The sequence below is a fragment of the Rhincodon typus genome, chromosome 5 (genome assembly GCF_021869965.1).
Source record: "Rhincodon typus isolate 14 chromosome 5, sRhiTyp1.1, whole genome shotgun sequence".
NCBI lineage: Eukaryota > Metazoa > Chordata > Chondrichthyes > Orectolobiformes > Rhincodontidae > Rhincodon > Rhincodon typus.
The window spans coordinates 81,411,842-81,431,316 of NC_063336.1; the positions used below are offsets into that span (position 1 = coordinate 81,411,842).

The following is a 19,475-nucleotide window of genomic DNA, read 5'->3' on the forward strand; positions in this document are numbered from 1 at the left end:
AATAGTAACACAAAGCCTTTTGCTTCTTAATAGTGAGAAGTATCTCTCATCACGTCTTTTGAGTTGTTTAGTCTATTTATAAGTAACATTGACCCACCCTAAGCTTCTTGAGGATCAAATTCTGTGTATGTTGCTATGAACCATGACTAAAGATGTTCACCAATTACTCCTAAAACCATGTCTATTCTATTTTCCTGTTTCATCTGCATGTTTTATAGAGCTTAGCTGCCAATTAGAAGCTGTTGTTCTTGCGGTGCAAGTGGGAGAGTACAGAATCTTGTAGAAACTCACTTGTTTTTTCTGCCTTTCATTGAATCACTGAAGGAAAGAGAGTTGTAGTGGCCAGTGTGGACGGGGAAAATGCCCTAACAGACTTGTCAACCTAAATAAGAAATCAATGCTATCTTTCGTCAGAGCTGACATTTGGCCTGTTGTCCAAACAATGGCAACTCCAGCGCTGGGTGACCTATTTGAAGCCATTTTTCAACTCATTGGATTGTGGTGTTTGGATTCATTGGTCAAATATCCTCCTGTGTGCCACATATATAACTCTGATCATTTTTACTTCTACCACCCTCACTGCATGCAGTGTTCTACTCGTGACCTAACTAATTTTATAAAGGTTTAGCACAATTTCACTGCTTTATAACTAAGTATCACTCTTTATGAAGCCTAAGATCCCATATGCTTTGCTCTCTGTCATAGCTACAGATATTTGAATGCAGCAATGAACCCCAAGGCACTCTTATTGGGTGCCATTTTACATTAAGGACGTGAACACAGCAGACAGAGTGCAGAATTGATTTATAAGAACGATTCCAAGGATGAGGAACTTCAATTATGATGACAGATTGAAAACAGTGGGACTGTGTGGAGTTTGGGAAACACTTTACGTCAGGGAGTGGTTGAGTCAAGTGATGAAAATTTAACCTAAGAGATAAGTACGTGACAAAGAAAGAATAAAAGGATGTCTTAAAGTTAGATGGAGATCTGATTCAAGTATTCAAAATCATGAAGGGTCTGATCAATGGACATATATGCAAGGCTGAGTTAATTTTTGATTGACGAGAGTCAAAAGCTGTGGGGTGAGGAGGGCAGTGCAATCATGAAAGTGGAGTTAAGGCCAAATGAGGTCACTCATACTGAAAACAGGAAGTGCTAGAGAAACTCAGCTCTGTCTGTACCTCTGGGGAGAGAAAGAGGCAATGCTTTGAGTCCAAAACGTTTCTCTTCTGAAGAATCATTGGATTTTAGTTTGGAGCTCCGGCATATGCAGTATATTGCTTTTATTATCAAATTAGTCATATTTTTAGCAAATGACAAAGCAGGTTTAACAGGTCGAATGGCCTACGCTTGCTCCCAAATCTTTTGCTCTTGTGTTCTATGCTCTGGCATCCCATACAATGACGCCAAATGCAACTTGTCGCACTACTGTCAACAATTGCCAACCATTCGTTTTCTCTAATCATTGTCTCCAGTAGGGAGACACAATTGTTGTAAACATGAACAAAGCTTGAAGTTAGAATTAATAACATGATTAAGTGACCTGAGTTGGGAAATTATTCTTTAGTTGAACCCTCATCAAGACACCAAACTTCTGAGTGTTGTTATTATATTAGCAGTTCAGCTGTGACATTAGTTTGCATGCTATTTGTCAATTCATGTTGCAGTTTATTCAGAGATATCAATTTTTTTTCATCTTAATATATTTTATTCAAGGAAATGCACATCATATCTGCAAGTACAGAGCTCATTTTCATTTGGATCTGCAGATATCTAGAGCTGAAAATGTCAGAAATGAAGAACCTTGTTTTATTTGTGGCATTTATATAAATGCCAGTTTGGAGTCTTTATTCACAGCAGTGAAAATCAACTTTAAGAAAGGTACTACAGAAAAACCCACTCATATAGGGTGAGTAATGCAAGCGTACAATAATATTTCAGCCGTGTATTGTAGGAAGAAATCAGCTATCATTTTTGCTCTTTTGTATCTTAGTACAATATCATCACCATCGATTCCAGTCAGTATTTTAAAATCTTTAAGACACGTGTTAAATGGAACTACTGAGTCAGAGTTTCCACTCTGATGCACTTTTCTCTTTCTGCCCAAAATCAATTAAACCTGACCTCAAAAAACATGGAGGTTCAAAAACAAATTACATAATGCCAATTGCATTTCCATAATTTTTTTGCTTTAAAATAATAATTCTAATTTAGTGTCTATAAAAAACATTGTTCTTAAAGCTGACCACACCCCAAAATACAATTAATCCCCATGCAGCATTTCTGCTTGTTGGCAAGCCTTCAAGAAGGCTTTTAAAATTACATTTTCTCTTTTCACAAGAACATATGGGCATATTTTCAAGATTTTTTTAATATAATAAAACTAATTTGCTAAGAAACTGACAGTTTTACACCAATAAAACTGGTAAGTGGACCTAATATAGAATGTTTTAATATCATTCCTTTTATTTAAAATCAGGTTACTTAGTTACATTGTGGGAGATTTCCCTAATCAGAGCGCAGGCAGTCACAAAAATACTTGTTATTGTGGATGTTGTAATTAACAGTCATGTTCTGCACTAAAATAATCCTCATCAGGAATGTCTGCATATGAAGAATGGAAGTCTCCACAAACCATACAATCGCAAAAAGACCAAAGGTACACTGGACAGTAGTATATTCAACTGGAAATTGACCTTGGAAGTATCTATCACTCATTTATGGGAAAGATTTACCACCTATTACAATTCACTTTTGAGTATTGCCTCCAGCAGTATCTCCAGGCTCTTAAATCATCTCACATTCTTCCTATCTAGGATTCCTTTGAGGGGGACGTTACTCCTTGATGTGCCAGTGCCGTTGTTATAGTCAACATATCTTGGGTTGCATGTAGTGACACCACAATTACCAGTTAGATTGAGATGACTGGATAATAGCTTCTGACGAGTACGCCTGGAGACTGAACTGATGATGACTGGGATTGGTTTATGCACATAATTTGTTTTATGTAACTATCCTCCACACACTGAATTAATTATGCAAATATAACCTTGCTTTTCTCAGGAGGTTTTATAAGGCCATGAGTTCTGTTTGCTAATATTTTCATAAGCATGATTTGATGCAATTAGCAGTGACTCCTTTAAACAGACTCTATAGACTGTGTGTTTTCTGCAGCTTGTAGTTTAAATAGACGGTTTGCTGAGTTAATAGACCCCTCTTGCTGTAAAAGAGACCATCTGCCGGGAGCTTTGCTACAAGTCATCCGACCTGTAACTCACTGACAAGATGGTGTCAATGTGGCTAAGTATATTTTGTTGTTTAAATAGCACAGGTATGGAGTGATTCAGTAAACATGATTGTAGTTGCCAGGCTTCGCTTTCTGCTGGTCCAACAGGGTGATCGATCTGTTAGCATTGGAGACATTTCTAATCAGCTTTTCCAGTCTGCTTTTGATTTTTTTCTGATCTTCCAAGGCACAGCCTATGATTATGGATTGGAACTTCTGGTCAACTGGGCCCTGAGGGGCGTCAGAGGAGCAGGCATTGTAGAGAGCCATTAAGCTGTTCTTGGTGCTTCTCAAATCCTCCAGGATCTTGCTGACCGCCTCATCAATCAATGCAGTGGCCTTGCTGAGGGCCTCCTCCTGCTGAAGGCTCCGGATCGTTTCCACAGAAACCGTCACTGTTAGGGTTCGGCCAATGAGACGATCGGCTGTTAAGTTGAGTTCTTCCCGTTCGCCTGTGTAAAGATTGGAATAGACTGAGCAGTAAAATGACGCCCAGATTGAACTTGTATTTTTATCTGTGTTCGTATCTAGACATACGTGATATAAGTTATAATCTTTTGCTTATTGTCAGTCATGCCTTATTTGTTTATCTTAAATTTAAAGATAAAATTCCAAAATACGATAATGTTATGAATGTGAAGCATCTTGGGACAATTGACTATGCTATATAAAAATTAAGCAATTAGGTTGCTTCCATGATTTTGATTTTAATTCATTAGTGGGATTTGGGCATCACTAGCTGGCTAGCATTTATTACTATCTTTAGTTGCCCTTGAGAAGGTGGTGGTAAGCACCTTCGTGAACTGCTGCAGTCCATGTGCTGTAGATTGAGCCACAAAGGTCCTAGGGAAGGGATTTCAGGATTTTGACCCAGCAATACTGAAGGAACAATGATACGTTTCCAAGTCTGGATAGTTTGGAGGGGAACTTGCAGGTAGTGGTGTTCCAATGTACCTGCTGCCCTCTTCTTTTTAGATGAAAGTTGTCATGAGGTTTGGGGAATTTATGCAGTGCATCTTGTAGATGGGACATGCTGCTGTTTTTGTGTGTCAGTGGTGAAGGGAGTGAAGGTTTGTGGATATGATGCCAATCGAGCAGGTTGCTTTGTCCTGGCTGGTGTCAAGCCTCTTAAATGTTATTGGAGCTGCTCTCATATCAGCAAATGGGGAGTATTCCTTCATACTCCTGACTTGTGCCTTGTAGATGGTGAACAGGCTTAGGTGAGTCAACTTGCTGCAGAATTCCTCATTTCTGACTGGTTCTTGTAGCCACTTGTATTATATAGCAAATTCAATTCGGTTTCTGGTCAACAGTAGCCTCCAGGATGTTGATAATGTGGGATTCAATGATGGTAGTGCCACTGAATGTCAACGGGATGTGGTTATGAGAGACGATATCGCCTGGCATTTGTGTGGCATGAATGTTACTTCCCACTTTTCAACTTACGGGGAGGCAATGGCCTACTGGTATTATTGCTAGACTATTAATCCAGAAACTCAGCTAATACTCTAGGGACCTGAGTTCAAATCCCACCCTGGCAGATGGTGAATTTGAATTTAATAAAGAATCTGGAATTAAGGATCTATTGATGACAATGAAACCATTGTTTATTGTTGGAAAAAAACCGATCTGGTTTACTGATGTCCTTTAGGGAAGGAAATCTGTTGTCCCGCATACAACTCCAGACCTACAGCAATGTGGTTGACTCTTAGCTATCTCTGGGCAATTAGAAACGGGCAAATAAATGCTGGCCTAGCCAGAGATGCCCACATCCCATGAGTGACTTGCTGCATTTGGACATGGACTGCATCAGTTTCTGACTGAGCATTTTGAATACAAAAAAGGCTGGACTATAATCAACACAAATATACCTGCTGATTTTTCAGTGTAATGTTTTCTGATTAAACCTGTACCTATTACAGTGTACAAATTGATTCAATTCCAAATCTTACTACTTGCATGCTTCTCTCACCAAGTAAGCTACTGCTATTATAAAAACCGAAAGAACTGCAGATGCTGTAAATCCGGAACAAAAACAAAGTTGCTGGAAAAGCTCAGCAGATCTGGCAGCATCTGTGAAGGCAAAAACAGAATTAACGTTTTGGGTCCAGTGACCCTTCCTCAGGACTGATGTTATGTTGTATCCCCTTCATCTGAGACCCCACTTGCTTCTATTTCTCTCTCATGCTTGAGTTCCAACATTTTAATATAGAAGAAGGGAGTTTGTCCTACGGTATTGGTAAATTAGTAGGAACTCAAAACACCAGAGTATCCTTGGCATAGTGACTAAAGGCATAGGGTGCAATAAGGTTAATGGTGAGGAGAGATCAAGCCTTGCTAAGGAAAGTTTTGGGTGGAAAGGATGCAGGTGAACACACAGGCCCCTTCTTGAGTTATGAAAAGTGAAGATTTTGGGAAAATGGGACTGACCTGCCACTTCTGTCAAAGAAAAAATGTGAAGTCTAAAAGCTGTAAATTTAAAACCAAGCCAGTTACGATTTTTTTTTTCCCAGTCAAGTACACGCATTCTCACTCAGAATTTCAAACAAGCAAGACTTGGGCAAGGGCTCACCATCACTAATATGCTTCATATCCTGGCTGTTCTGCACACTTTGGATCAGTTCCAGGAGGGTCTCCTTTTCTTGCTCCATTGAAGCTGCTGCTTCCCGCAAAGCTTCCACCCTGAAATGACAACATTCACACTTTTTCAGTGTTGGGCACAAAGTTGTGACTTGGATGGAAAATCAATGATTCTAGTAATGCGTTGTGAGTACATCTTCCTAAATGATCTCCTCAGAGTCCCAAAGCACAGCAGGAGGCCATTTGTTATGCATCTGTTGTTATCCCATTTGTCAAAATACCCTAGCTCTTGCCCAAAACCCTGCATCCTCTCCCCTTTGAGATATTGAATTGCCTATGCCTTTCAAACAGTTCCATCCAGATCATAAGTCTCTGCACAAAAAAAATTCTGCTCAACTTATCTCAGTCTCTTATCACTTACTTGAAATCAGTCCCCTCGTATTGACCCGCCTGCTGGTTTCTCCCTATCCATTCTATATCAACAGCCTTCATCATTTTGGACATCTTGACTAAACTTCCTCTCGCCCTTCTCTGCTCAATGGGAGAATGATTTTAGCTTCTCCTCTCTTTAATACAGAGTAAAACCACTTACTGAAATAAATATCATTGTAGATGTTATAAATCAACTTATTTGGACATGTTATGTCACACGTTCAGGGCAGGTGGAGCTTGAATCCTGATCTTCCGGCCCATGGGATGGAACACTACTTCAAGGGCCCATAAATGCCATTGAAAGGTGACAAAATTAACTTATTTCAATACCTTTTTCATTGATTCATGATAAAGCCTTCTGTTACAGACATTCTGCATGTTGCATCCTTTCTCAATAATTTGTCCAATGTGACTGTTCCATCCACTTTTGCCTGGAGAGTCTATGGTAAAAGCAAACATGCAATTGTCTATAGACAATAAACAGTAACCAAAGAGAATTTCCCACTCTACCTGCCATGCAAACATAGGGTTAATTGCAAGTTTTGGTGATGGTCAAAACAACAATACTTGAAATCCTTGTTGAAAATGTTTCTGTATTGTGCCGATGGAACACTAGAAGGTAAGTAATTTGCATTTATTTCATGTCATCTGCCAACATCAGTAGTTATGCTGTATCTCATGATCACAAGACATCCAAAAGCCTCCTTAAAGGCAAAGAAGTTCTACGTGCAACATTGAATCTGTGGTGTGCTTGTCCTTTGGATCAAAATAAGAGGCTTGGTCACAGCAGGAGTCTGCACGTGGAAACTTTTAACATGGGGTGGGTGTTGTTCTGGAGCTACCACGTGGTTCTGGCTGACCAGGAACCTTTCCTGCTCCTAAACCCGCCATAAGTGAAATGGAAGGATTTAGAAAGTGATAGTTCTGACAAACCTTCCATGAAGGATGCAAAATAGTAATCAGTTAATCAATAAGTGTTGGTTTTGTTAACCATTTACTGTTAATCATAGATTCATACAGTACAGAAGAGGCCTTCTGCCCACAAAGTTTGTACCAGCAAACTACTACCCACACTTGTCCCGTTTTCCCTCACTAGGCCCATAGCCTTGAATATTATGACAGTTCAAATGCTTGTCCGAATACTTTTTAAAAGGTTATGAAGTTTCCCACCTCAGTTACACTTTCAGGCAGTGCATTTCAGACCCTTACCACTTTCTCAATGAAAATGTTTTACGTCAAATCCCCTCAACCTCTTGCTTTTCTCTTTTAAAATTATGCTCTTGTTATTTCTGTTCACCCTGTTCGTGCCCATCATAATCTGATTCAACGCCATCAGATCCCACCTCAACCTTCTCTGCTCCAAAGGAAACGACCCAAGCTTATTCAGCCTTTATTCAAAGGTGAAATGCTCCATCCCAGGCAACATCCTGGTAAATTTCCTATGGACTCCTGCAGTACAGTCACATCCTTCCAATAATGTGGTGACCAGAACTGCACACAACATGCCAGCTTTGACCTAACCAACATGACCTCCCTGTTCTTATAATTTACACCACAACTGATAAAGGCAAGCATCCTAGAGATGCCTTCTTAACAACCCTATTAACTTGTTCTGTACCGTCAGGGATCTGTCGACAAGAATGTCAAAATCCCTCTATTCCCTTGTCTGGTGTGGAAGGAACAAGACATTTAACAGGGTTAAACTCCATCTGCCACTGATTTGCCCAGCTGACCAATTGTCTCTAACCGCAACCTAAGATCTTCCTCCACACTGTCAAAAAAAACCAGCCAATCTTGTGTCATCCACAATCTTACTTATCATCATTGATAAATATCACAAACTATCAAGAACTCAGCACTGATCCCTGTGGTACACCACTGCACACTGGGCTCCAGTCTCACAAACAACCTTCTATCACCACCCTCTGTCTCCTGCAACTAAGCCAATTTTGGATCCAACTTGCCAAGTTACTTTGGATCCCATGAGCTTTTACCTTCTTTATCAGTTTTTGATTTGCAACTTTGTCAAAGGCCTGACTGAAATCCATATAAACTACGTCAAACTACCCTACCCTGATTCAAACACATGGTTAACTCCTCGAAAAATTCCACCAGATTTGTTAGGCATGACTTCTCTCTGATAAATCCATGTTGACTATCCCTGTCAAACTTTGTTTTTCTAAATGGAGATTAATTTTCTCATTCACTATTTTCTCCAATAGTTTCCCTACTACTGATGTTAGTCTGAGTAGTCTATAGTTCCCTGGCCTATTTCTACCACCATTGTTGTAAAATGGAACCACATTAGCTGTCCTCCAATCCTCTAGCATTTCCTCTGTAGCCAGAGATGACTTAAAAATTTGGGTCAGGGCCCCTGTAATTTCCTCCCACGTCTCCCACAGCAGCTTGGGATACAACTCATCTAGACCTGGGATTTGTCCATTTTTAAATCCACCAAAATCTCCAATACCTCCTCACTTCTTATATTTACAGTACAATATTTATTAGCAAAACAGATCAGAGAAAATGCTGCCTAGAAAGCAACTTTTTAAAGGGAATTTGTTAGTAATGTTTGAGGATGCAATGTAAGACGGTGTCAGATGTTTCTGTAGATTTAGCCATTGCTCATTTTCATATTTGCTGAGAACAATTTAAACTACAAAAGCTAAAAAAGTTTAAGTTTGAATAAACATATCTGTTAACATTTAAATGGTTAATCAATATAATTTTATTAGTTTAAGACCGGTAATTTTTAAACAATATTTACATCCCTAGCTTACATAGCAATCAAGTCCCAAGGCACGATCAACCTGAAGTTTCTGGCCCAGAGATAGCGATGCTAGCCGCCGAGTCACAGGCCTGTTTTGAAACTGCTATTTTCTTCTTCAATGTTTTCTTGATCAACATGCTCAGATGTTATAACACACCTCGCATACAGGTGGGTCTTCAACCTGGACGCCCTGGTCCAGGGACAGGGACATGACAACTGTGCCATAAAAATTCTTAAAGGTCTACTGCACGTTTATTTCCCAGGCCGTCTCCCATCGAAGTACTGGCCAGGCCTGAATTGCTTAGCTTTTAAAATCAGACAAGTTCAGGCATTTTCAGACTGGTATAGTTTTAGTCACTGTACTGTATTGACATGTAATTCTAAACTGCAGGAACAGAATATTCATTGTGAATAAACGGGAATCGGGTACACAGCATGTTAGTAAGTTTACCAAACCTAAAGAACAAAGTGGGTTTTCAAGTTTGAGCAGTTGAGAACACTGCAGTTCACATGCAGTATCAATACATTCTGCTGCAAAACCTTTTGTTTAATCAATAATCATAAACCTGTGTCCTTTGATCAGGAGCCCCGCTTCCCGTCGGCTTCCCCCTGTAAAAGCTCCTCATGATTTTGAACAGCCCCATATTAGTGCTGTCTCCAGTATTCCCTGCTGAAGGCTGAAAGAGTTCGGTGCCTGTGATCCGATATTAAAAAAATTCAGAGCGGTACACACCATTTACTGCTGACTGAAAGCTACAGTGGTATGCACCGAATGTCACCAAGAAGCAAACTGCTGGGTGAGACGGGACGCGGGATTATTAAGATTTGACAGAGGCTCAGTGGCCAGGCGAGAGGGACTGAGAGAGAGAGACAGCTAGAGAGGGGGCGGGGGGAACCAAGTCTTCACTAAAAATAGAAAGTCAGAAGTCTCTTTCCGATTCGGTAAGGCCATCCTGACCTCAACGATTTTTTTTTTCTGTTTAGGATCCCAAAGAACAATTTCAGAAAATAACAAATTACATTTTTCACCTGTGCTTTTTTTAAAAAATTATAACATACACGAGGATTAAACTCGTTTCTCAACCTGTGTGTTATTTTTGTTTCTGTATGAACCGCTTTAAAGGACGTGACTGGTGTCCTCTCCTACCTCAGCTCTAAGTTGTCCAGTGTCTCCAGTAGCCGCCCCGATCGATCTGCCATGGACACAGAGCGGAAGAACTTGTTTTCTACATCGTTCCCCTTTACCTGATTAACCTTACACTGGGCCATGGTGCTGACAAGCTTCAGGGCTGTCAACTGGCCTTTCTCTCTCTCTCTCTCCCGTTCCTCCGGGAATCTTGGTTCCTCTTGCTGTGGGATCTGCTCGTTTCCCTGCAGGAGATGAAGATTTCCAAATAGGGTGAGGACTCCCCCACTGTCCAAGGAGGGGGGTGGGGAGGGGGTAGGGTGGATAAATCTCTACTCAGAGGAAAGAAGGATGCAGAACAGAAGCAACAGAAATCTCACAGTCCCTGGCGCAGATTTGTTCCCGGCTAGTGGGATTTCTAGAAAAAAAACTCAACAGGCGCCAAGCAATATATTTAGCAAGGTGCATTTTCTCAATCTTTCTAGTCAACTGTTGGTGGAGATTGTGAACATGTCAAAACCTTTTGAAAAAATCTTTCATCCTCGTGTTTATTCTTTGTGAATCCAATTTATATCACTGTATTTCTTTTTCTGGACGTGATTTGAGACTAATTCGTTCCATTTCCCACTCCATCACCACCAAGTTCCCCTCTGAGCCACTCACCATGCTGATTTGTAAATATATTGCTCTTCCTTCAATATCTCTGATTCAAAATCCTGGAACTCCATCCCTAACAGCAATGTGGTATCCCTACACCCCAAAGACTGCATTGATTCAAGACAACAGCTCTCCACCACCAATAAATAAAAATCCTGTTTTATTTTCTCAACCCTATTTTGAGATGAATGGTTCATTCAAAAATGCTATGAGATGTACCACTCTACCCAGATCAGGCATATATTGTTCTTTGATTATTCTGAAGTTGGATCGAGTCTTGGAGATCCATGTGTCAGTGACAGTGGGTTGCACATACTCACCTCTGAGTCCGTAAGTTGCGTTCGCTTTAAGACCCCTGGTGATGTGTGCGCCCAGTCTAGGCTGACACTACTGCTCAGTATCAAGGATGTCCTTCACCTATGGAGGTGTTGTCTTTGAGATGATATTAAATAGATTGTCTCAGACTAACGCAAAAGATATCGGTAGTTTTTTTTTTAAAATGGTGTCCTAGTTAATAGTTATCTCTTAACAAACATCACTAAAATCTACTTGATCATTGTCAAGTGCAATGTAAAAACTGGCTGAATATTTCCTACATCTTAAAGTACTTCAGTGGCTGCAAAACACTTTGGAGTATCTGAAACCATAAAAAAATTACTAAATAGAAGTTTCAGAGATAGTAGGAACTGCAGATGCTGGAGAATCTGAGATAACAAGGTGTAGAGCTGGATGAACACAGCAGGCCAAGCAGCATCAGAGGAGCAGGAAAGGTGACTTTTCGGGTCTAGACCCTTCTTCAGAAATGGGGAAGGGGAAGGGGGTTCTGAAATAAATAGGGAGAGAGGGGGAGGTGGATAGAAGATGGATAGAGGAGAAGATAGGTGGAGAGGAGACAGACAGGTCAAAGAGGCGGGGATGGAGCCAGTAAAGGTGAGTGTAGGTGTGGAGTTGGGGGGGGGGATAGGTCAGTCCAGGGAGGACGGACAGGTCAAGGCTGGTAGGTAAGAGATGGGGGTGGGGCTTGAGGTGGGAGGAGGGGATAGGTGAGAGGACAGGTTAGGAAGGCAGGGACAAGCTGGGCTGGTTTTGAGATGTGGTCGGGGGAAGGGAGATTTTGAAGCTTGTGAAGTCCACATTGATACCATCGGGCTGCAGGGTTCCCAAGCGGAATATGAGTTGCTGTTCCTGCAGACTTCGGGTGGCATCGTTGTGGCACTGCAGGAGGCCCAGGATGGACATGTCGTCCAAGGAGTGGGAGGGCAAGTTGAAATGGCTTGTAACTGGGAGGTGCAGTTGCTTAGTGCGAACCGAGCAGAGGTGTTCCACAAAGCGGTCCCCAAGACTCTGCTTGGTTTCCCCGATGTCGAAGAGGCCACATTGGGAACAGCGGATACAGTATACCACACTAGCAGATGTGCAGGTGAACATCTGTTTGATGTGGAAGGTCTTCTTGGGGCCTGGGATGGGGGTGAGGGGGGAGGTGTAGGGGCAGGTGTAGCACTTCCTGCGGTTGCAGGAAAAAGTGCCGGGGGTGGTGGGGCTGGTGGGGAGTGTGGAGCGGACAAGGGAGTCATGGACAGTGAGGTCCCTCCAGAAAGCAGATAAGGGTGGGGGAGGGAAAAATGTCTTTGGTAGTGGGGTCAGATTGCAGATGGCGGAAGTGCTGGAGGATGATGCGTTGGATTCAGAGGTTGGTGGGGTGGTACATGAGGATGAGGGGATCCTGTCTTGGTTGTTATTGCAAGGAGAAGGTGTGAGGGATGCTTCACAAGCTTCTAAATCTCCCCTCCCCTGATCACATTCCAAAACCAGCCCAGCTCGTACCCGCCTCCCTAACCTGTCCTTCCTCCCACCTATCCCCTCCTCTCACCTCAAACCCCACCCCCATCTCCTACCTACCAGCCTCATCCCGCCCCCTTGACCTGTCCGTCCTCCCTGGACTGACCTATCCTCCCCTAATTCCACACCTACACTCACCTTTACTGGCTCCATCCCCGCCTCTTTGACCTGTCTGTCTCCTCTCCACCTATCTTCTCCTTTATTCATCTTCTATCTGCCTCCCCCTCTGTCCCTATTTCTTTCAGAATCCCCTTCTCCTCCCCCATTTCTGAAGAAGGGTCTAGACCCGAAACGTCAGCTTTCCTGCTCCACTGATGCTGCTTGGCCTGCTACGTTCATCCAGCTCCACACCTTGTTATCTCACTAAATAGAAGTTCTTCCTTCAACCTTCATGTGGCCATCCATGTGCACAAAAAGTGTACCAGGCTTCAACCATATGCAAACGGTTAAAAAAAAAAGCAGGATCTTACTTGGAAAATTTGGATAGAAGCAGTTTCACAACATTTCTTTCTTTGGTCATTTATTCTCTGTATGGTTCATTGGATGTTACTGACATGTTGGTTGCATTACTTGAAGATGTATAAATAAAGAATCACTATTGATGCAGTACCCATCAGATCATGTTTCCATCAAGTCAAATAGACAGCCAGACAAGCTGGTTATGTTGTTCTATTTGATTGATCTTCCAGCACATCCTCTTCCACTAAGCGTTTGCTCACCTGTTCTGACACCCTCTTTGGCCCCCTCACCTGTTGTCTGCTAATACTGTTGTAAGGCACTGTGTGGTGTTTGCTACATTAACTGTGCAATATAAACGGCAAGCTCTTGGAGATAGAGGGAGGAATGAAATAGCCAAGTCACTGAAAGAACTCTGTTCTTCACCTCCATCTGAGCTGCTTGCCATTTCCGAAACACATCACTTCTGACGCTGCTGCAATGAAATATCAGGTCAAGTTATATAATGAAGTTCAGGTTGATCTCAAACACTCAAACTGAACTCAGAGGTGATAATGTCAAGTGAGTTTGAGCTGATGTTTTTGTTGTTAAGGCACTAAGCAAATATAATTATGTCTCTCAAAATATCTCAGAAAATCTCATGACAATGGATAAAGAAAAAATATTTGATTTACGTAGCACCTATCACAATCTCCAGACATCCCAAATTCCTTCATAGCAAATGAAGCACTTTTGGAAGTTTCTTCATTATTGTAAGGAATGCCATAACCATTTTGTACAAAACAAAACTCTACTATCAGAAAAAGCTAAGTGGAGGGGAAGGGAAATCAACCTGAAATATACATTTCAGGGAAGTACATGTAAAAGATCTCCTTTCTTGGTTGCAGTTTATAGTGTTGCTTTTATGGGAACAACAATGAATTTGAGCGTTTGTACATATCTTCTTCAATTTAGTCCGCATTAGTCATACCCATTGAGTCATATGCTTATGGGGGTTTACCCAATGTTTATCTAGATGTAGTGAATCTGAACAATTAACACAAGTACCCCTTGTATTTCAACTTCACTGAAGGTGAGAAGAGTGGATATTAAATGAGAGGCTTGGCTCAAATTGTATTCTGATCTATTAGTGTACTGTACACAAAACAAGATTTCAATCAGTTTCACTTAGTTTAACAGATTCGACTCATCTCTGCCCAAAGACAAGTGGTAATCAGAGATCTTGCACCTTTTTTTTTGAGTGTTGGACATTCTGGAAAATTGTTAATTGAATTTCCTTGTATCTTTGAACAACAGGATTTCCAATATATCAGGATAGTTCTAAAGTGGAAGTTAACTAACAGCAATGTTTAACAATGAGTAATTAAAGTGTAATTTTTGTGGCAAAGATAATAAACATAGGTAGAGCTATCCATTGACCATACATAATGATTAATAAAATCTCTTCTTCAAAGTCTTTAAAAAGAGAGGTAGTCCTATTCGAGGAAAGTAGTTTTTGTAACATACAAGCACTTTAATAGCAATACTACTTCAAAGGATTTGGGAAGAGATGTCCTGAGGTCTTATCTATGAAATGCACCTTTGACGTAGGTAAGATATGGTGCATGACAAAGCATGGTGTGCAACATGGTTCTTCAAAGAGTATTGAAGATAAAAATTGAAGCTGAAAAGTCATGGATTCATGTTGAGCTTTGAACCTCTCTGATGCTTGGCATCAAGATTTTGTTTAGCATGCTACACTTCAATGTCTCATACTTTTGGGGGTGGGGGATGAATAATCCAGAAGACCTTGTAATATGCTGTGGTCAGGGGTTCAAAGCCTACCAAGGCAGCTGGAGGAATTTAAATACCATCAATAAATCTAGAATTAAAAGTCTGCCTCAGTAATTTTCTTTTGAAGGTTTCGACAGCCTCTGTCTCCATTACACTCTTAGGTAGTGCATTCCAGATCATCATCAAAACTGTCCACTGAGTTATCCTGCATTATCTTCTTCCTGCATGTATTGTTAGAATCCTATCCATTCTTTATAACTTTTCCTTCTATAACCAACTGCTAACCTTAATTCTTTAAAAAATTTATCAGAAAAGACTGGGATTCCGTATAAGGTTCATGATTCAGTCAGCACCCTCCCCTCTGCTGGGGAATTGACTTTGGGAACAGCAGGAATCATTATGGATCAGATTGTCCATTAGTTGGTCACCACACACATAAACACACAAAGCAGAAACCTAACCAAAACTAAGAGGGAGTTTAACCCTATGACCTCGTAATAGATAGAAAATCAACTAGTAAAAAAATTACAAATCTGGAGGAAAAAATGATGGGGTGAGGGTGGTGGAGGAATAGAGTTGTAAAGCCAAACCCTGCAGAGTTGTGTGGAGAATTGACAGCTAGAGCTTGGGCAGTGAAGTCCATGAAAGGATTGCTCCCAGAGAGGAGGCAGACTGCGTGCTCGGTTGGTAGGGAACCATGGGGGACACTGCTTGAAACAAAGAACAGACAATTGCGACTGGAGCAATAAAGGTTGAACTGGAAAACCGTTTTTGGAAAGGAGCTGTATTGAGTGTCCCCGACTGGTAGGATACCACGAGGAGACTGCCCAGAAGAAGATACCAACTCACCTCGGTGACTCTTTCAAAGGCTTAAGCTCTTTCCTCACAAAACTGTCATAGAGCGGCTCAGAAAGGTTTAACACATTCGAAGATTGCTACTATTAGCCCGAGATTCAAACAGTCCGACTCCAGCCTCGTTTACCACCTTCCTCTCGTTCTTTAACCTAACATCTAACCTTCACTACTAACCTTTTGTCTTGTCTGTCAGGTTTAAGTGCTGGCTTAGAGGGAAGAAAGGAGGATTCTGGGGTAATAGTCCAATAGTTAGTGGTTTTAAGAGTTTGTATCATTGCCATTCCTAGAATTTTACAAGGTACTTTTCGTTAGTAACAAGCAGTTACTTATATTTAACATAAAACAGTGTCTGTAATTTTCATAATAAGTATAACTCTGGGGCAATAAATTGAGAGACAGGTCAATTAGGAGGAATTATTGCGAAAACTTAACAAAACTTTCATTACATTACAGACTTATAGTTCTCTACTTTGTGTTTGTGTGTGTGGTTAATTCAGTGCCCTGACAATATAGATGTTTTCTACTAAGACCTAAGTACAAATCATGCTTGGCTGCTATGGTATTCCAAAGGGTGCCCGTGACGATGCGACATGAAGAACTATTTGTATCAGAGTTGTTACTGTCCTGTTTGTCAGATCAGTACCTAATCTGTGCAATGCATGTTAGTGCAACATGTCTGCATCAACTACCGAGTTTCCAGTTTCAACTTGGATTAGACATCATATGATTAACTGGATCTCTAGCATTTAGATTCCTTTATTGAAAGTTATCTTAAAATGTACAACTAGTTAATTTGTAATACCAACATTCCAATCCAGGAACTTACTGCTTTGATCTCCCTGCTCCATTTCCAAACCTCTCACATTACACAATTTATAATAACCTTTTTCAAAAAACATATTTTCCATGTGTTTTCATATTCTTACTATACATGTTCAAAAACTTGCTCTATTTTGTAAAGTTGTTATTTGACAAATAAAGTAGAAAATAAAATATTGATGAAACACTTGTTGCTGAGCTCACCTCCATTGGCTGTATCCTTGAATAAATCATGCTTACATCTCTCTCTGCATGTACAGGTATTCTCTACTGAACCCCCAAATGCCAATCGTGCTTAGTTGCTACAGCATCATTAAGGGTGCGCAAGGTGATAGGACATGAAAAACTGTTACTTGTCAGATCAAGCCCTCACTGTTCACTTCTTGTGTTGGAATCAGCTATCTGCATAAACTGCCACAGCAACCAGATATTCCAATCTTGTGCTCACTCTGCCTCATCTGTAGGTTCCCATTCTCCCACCATGTACAAGGTATCTTGTCCTTTATCCTTTCAGGGGCCATGAAAGAGCAATCTTTCTTCCCAGCCGCAGAAAGATCGGGTAAAGAAAGGCAGCTCTCCATCTTAGGAGGAATGCTAAAGCACGTTTTCTTCTGTTCCTCATGGTTTGTTTGCCATCTCTGCACTCTTGTTGATTTGGATAACTGGGGTTTGTGTTTTCACTCCTCCCTTCCATCATGGCTCCCTAATCATTGTTCCTCCAGGCTCCGCAAAATGGCTTCTTCGATAATAGCATCTGAAACAAATAACAAGGTTGTGACGAATCTTTATTCTTTGGATAAAACAGAATTATAGAACTCTACAGCATAGGAGGCTGCCTTTTGGCCCACAATGCCTATGCAAGCTCTTCAGAATATCTATCCCTTGCTCTTTGCACATAGCTGTATAAACTATTCCCTTTTCAAGTGTTTATCCAATTCTCTTTTAAAAATGAAACCTGCTTTCTCTGCCCTTCCATACTACAATTAAAACAAATTGCTGCTCATGTTTTTTGTTTTGCCAATTACTTTAAATCTGTGTTCCAAGCCCATTAATATTTATCCTGTCAAGGCCCTTCACAATTGCTATCAACTCTATCAAAATGCACAATCTCAGTTTCTCATCCTTCACACAACCTGTTCCGCTTATGATCCCTGGTATCATTCTTATACATCTCTTCAGCATCCTTTGTAAAGTAGTGTGTCCAAAGTTTAATAATATTCCAACTAACTAATAGCCCATACTTCCTGAACTCAGTTGGGCCTTCAGCTTGTAAGGTTTCCCCACCAAACTGTAAAGACTTTTTTGGCTTTTCTGTAAAAGGATCAGCAACTATTCACTTGTTTTACCTTTTTGTCGGTTTGTCTTTGATAAACCTCATCCTGTGCCCCGTTTTTGATGAAGTGAAACATTGCTTTCCTTTCTAATGTTCTCAAGTTCTGGTTGGAGCTTGAACTCCAAGTTGCGAGAGCCATTGACAAGACCCGAGAGCATTAACTTCAGTAAAGAATGTCTCCAATAAAAGTGACAGATTACAAAAACAGAAAGAGCACCTTCTTGGGTTGTTTGCTGCTTTTCCGTAGCCTCCTGCAAACTCAACACCAGTGTTTTCTGGAGGACCTCATCTTCATCATCACTATCTGGAATCCAAGAGAGAAAATAAAGTTAACAGTACGATTGGCATAGCCTGGAGGTCAAAGAGGACCCAGAACTGTTTAATACCTAACCAGACAGTGACAAACGCCCAGCTCTGTTTGCTCACCCTCAGTCATAGATCAGAATTACTACTTGGCTGTACAAATGTCCAGCACTCTCAAGAGCTACCCTACATCACTGCAAGTTGTGTTCAATTGCCCCTTTTTCATATCCTTTAATTGTTGACCTTTCAGCATTACATATGATACAATAGACCAGGCTTCTAGTACTTACACACGTTACTATTTGCTCTTTCCCCAATTGACCCGAAAATTCAAATATGTGCGCGCTACAATTTGTCGCCCACCAAGTCTAGAATAAAACTGTACCAGAACTTGTAAGAAAGGGTGAGTGTGGAAGAACAAAGAGCTTATTTTTTGGAATGGGTTGCTCTGAGCTATTGGAACATGGCCTTTGGGCAGTTCAATGCTCAAGTTAATACAATGTTCCATTAGGCTGCACTCAAGAGAATGTACAGCACATTCTCATGAGCTGTCTTATACTGTTATGCAATCATATGCAAGAACTCTTATGAAATAATTACCAAAGCAAGTGTAGCCCTTCAGCAGAAGGAACATCACTCTGAGAAAGAATAATAGCTAGCCTGCCCACCCAGGGGAAAAACCTGCCCATTTTACTGTCCGCACAGGAAGCATGGACCGTGTAGTACCATTAGGCTAAGGAGCTCAACTACTTTCATTGTGAATTGTTTTTGGAAGCTTCTGAAGATCAGACAGCAGGACAAAACACCAGACACAGGTTCTCACCCAAGTATCCATAACACCTACAGTCACATGTAACCAGAATGCCTGACATTCACTTCTCAAAACAAAGCAACTCTTGCATGAACTGGGGTACACTCTAATGATAGTCCAAAGACCAAGGACCTCTGAATGCTTTGCCTAGCAATTTTCTTAACGATCCCTTTGAAAGCGGCCATCATCAGAGACAGAGAGAAAATGCAAGAAGAGATGTCCTGATCTAGCAGCTCGTCCAAAACTCAACGGTCTCAGGTATCCTATTGTACTGGCAGCAGAATCTTGTTGGTACAGATGAACCTTACCAATCATGTTCACACCCAATAGAATCTCAGCAAACCCTCAGATGATGATGTCAATCATTCTTATCCTAAAGAATAAACAGCATACTGTTCTGTTACTAGGAGTCTGGAGGAAGATGGAATTGTT

General features: G+C 41.0%; 2 protein-coding genes across 5 annotated transcripts in view; both read right to left on the reverse strand.

Moving 5' to 3' along the window:
• Positions 1–1,749: 1,749 nt before the first annotated feature.
• bag2 (BCL2 associated athanogene 2) lies at positions 1,750–10,437 on the reverse strand. The gene is made up of 3 exons (XM_020528158.2): positions 10,219–10,437; positions 5,862–5,971; positions 1,750–3,741 (listed from the first exon to the last, which is right to left on the reverse strand). Exons 1-3 carry the CDS (start codon positions 10,338–10,340, stop codon positions 3,347–3,349), a joined length of 627 nt encoding a protein of 208 aa, XP_020383747.1. The 5' UTR covers positions 10,341–10,437; the 3' UTR covers positions 1,750–3,346.
• A 6,078-nt stretch (positions 10,438–16,515) lies between these two features.
• znf451 (zinc finger protein 451) overlaps positions 16,516–19,475 on the reverse strand; it is a 65,266-nt gene continuing 62,306 nt past the window's right edge. For 3 of the 4 annotated variants that reach the window (XM_048596958.1, XM_048596957.1, XM_048596956.1), the window contains exons 14-15: positions 18,147–18,233; positions 16,516–17,350 (exon numbers count right to left, since the gene is read on the reverse strand). In XM_048596958.1, the coding sequence (XP_048452915.1) occupies positions 17,304–17,350; positions 18,147–18,233 (134 nt within the window). In that variant the 3' untranslated portion in view covers positions 16,516–17,303. Of the gene's footprint in view, positions 17,351–18,146; positions 18,234–19,475 lie in introns of those variants that run through there. The other variant, XM_048596959.1, reaches the window with a different exon arrangement.

Excerpts from the sequence above, each read along its gene's own strand:
- bag2 (XM_020528158.2), bottom strand. The coding sequence starts at position 10,340 with ATGGCCCAGTGTAAGGTTAATCAGGTAAAGGGGAACGATGTAGAAAAC. Across the intron at positions 5,972-10,218 it reads CTGGACAACTTAGAGCTGAG|GGTGGAAGCTTTGCGGGAAG; the intron begins GTAGGAGAGGAC and ends TTGTCATTTCAG. Across the intron at positions 3,742-5,861 it reads TATGAAGCATATTAGTGATG|GCGAACGGGAAGAACTCAAC; the intron begins GTGAGCCCTTGC and ends ATCTTTACACAG.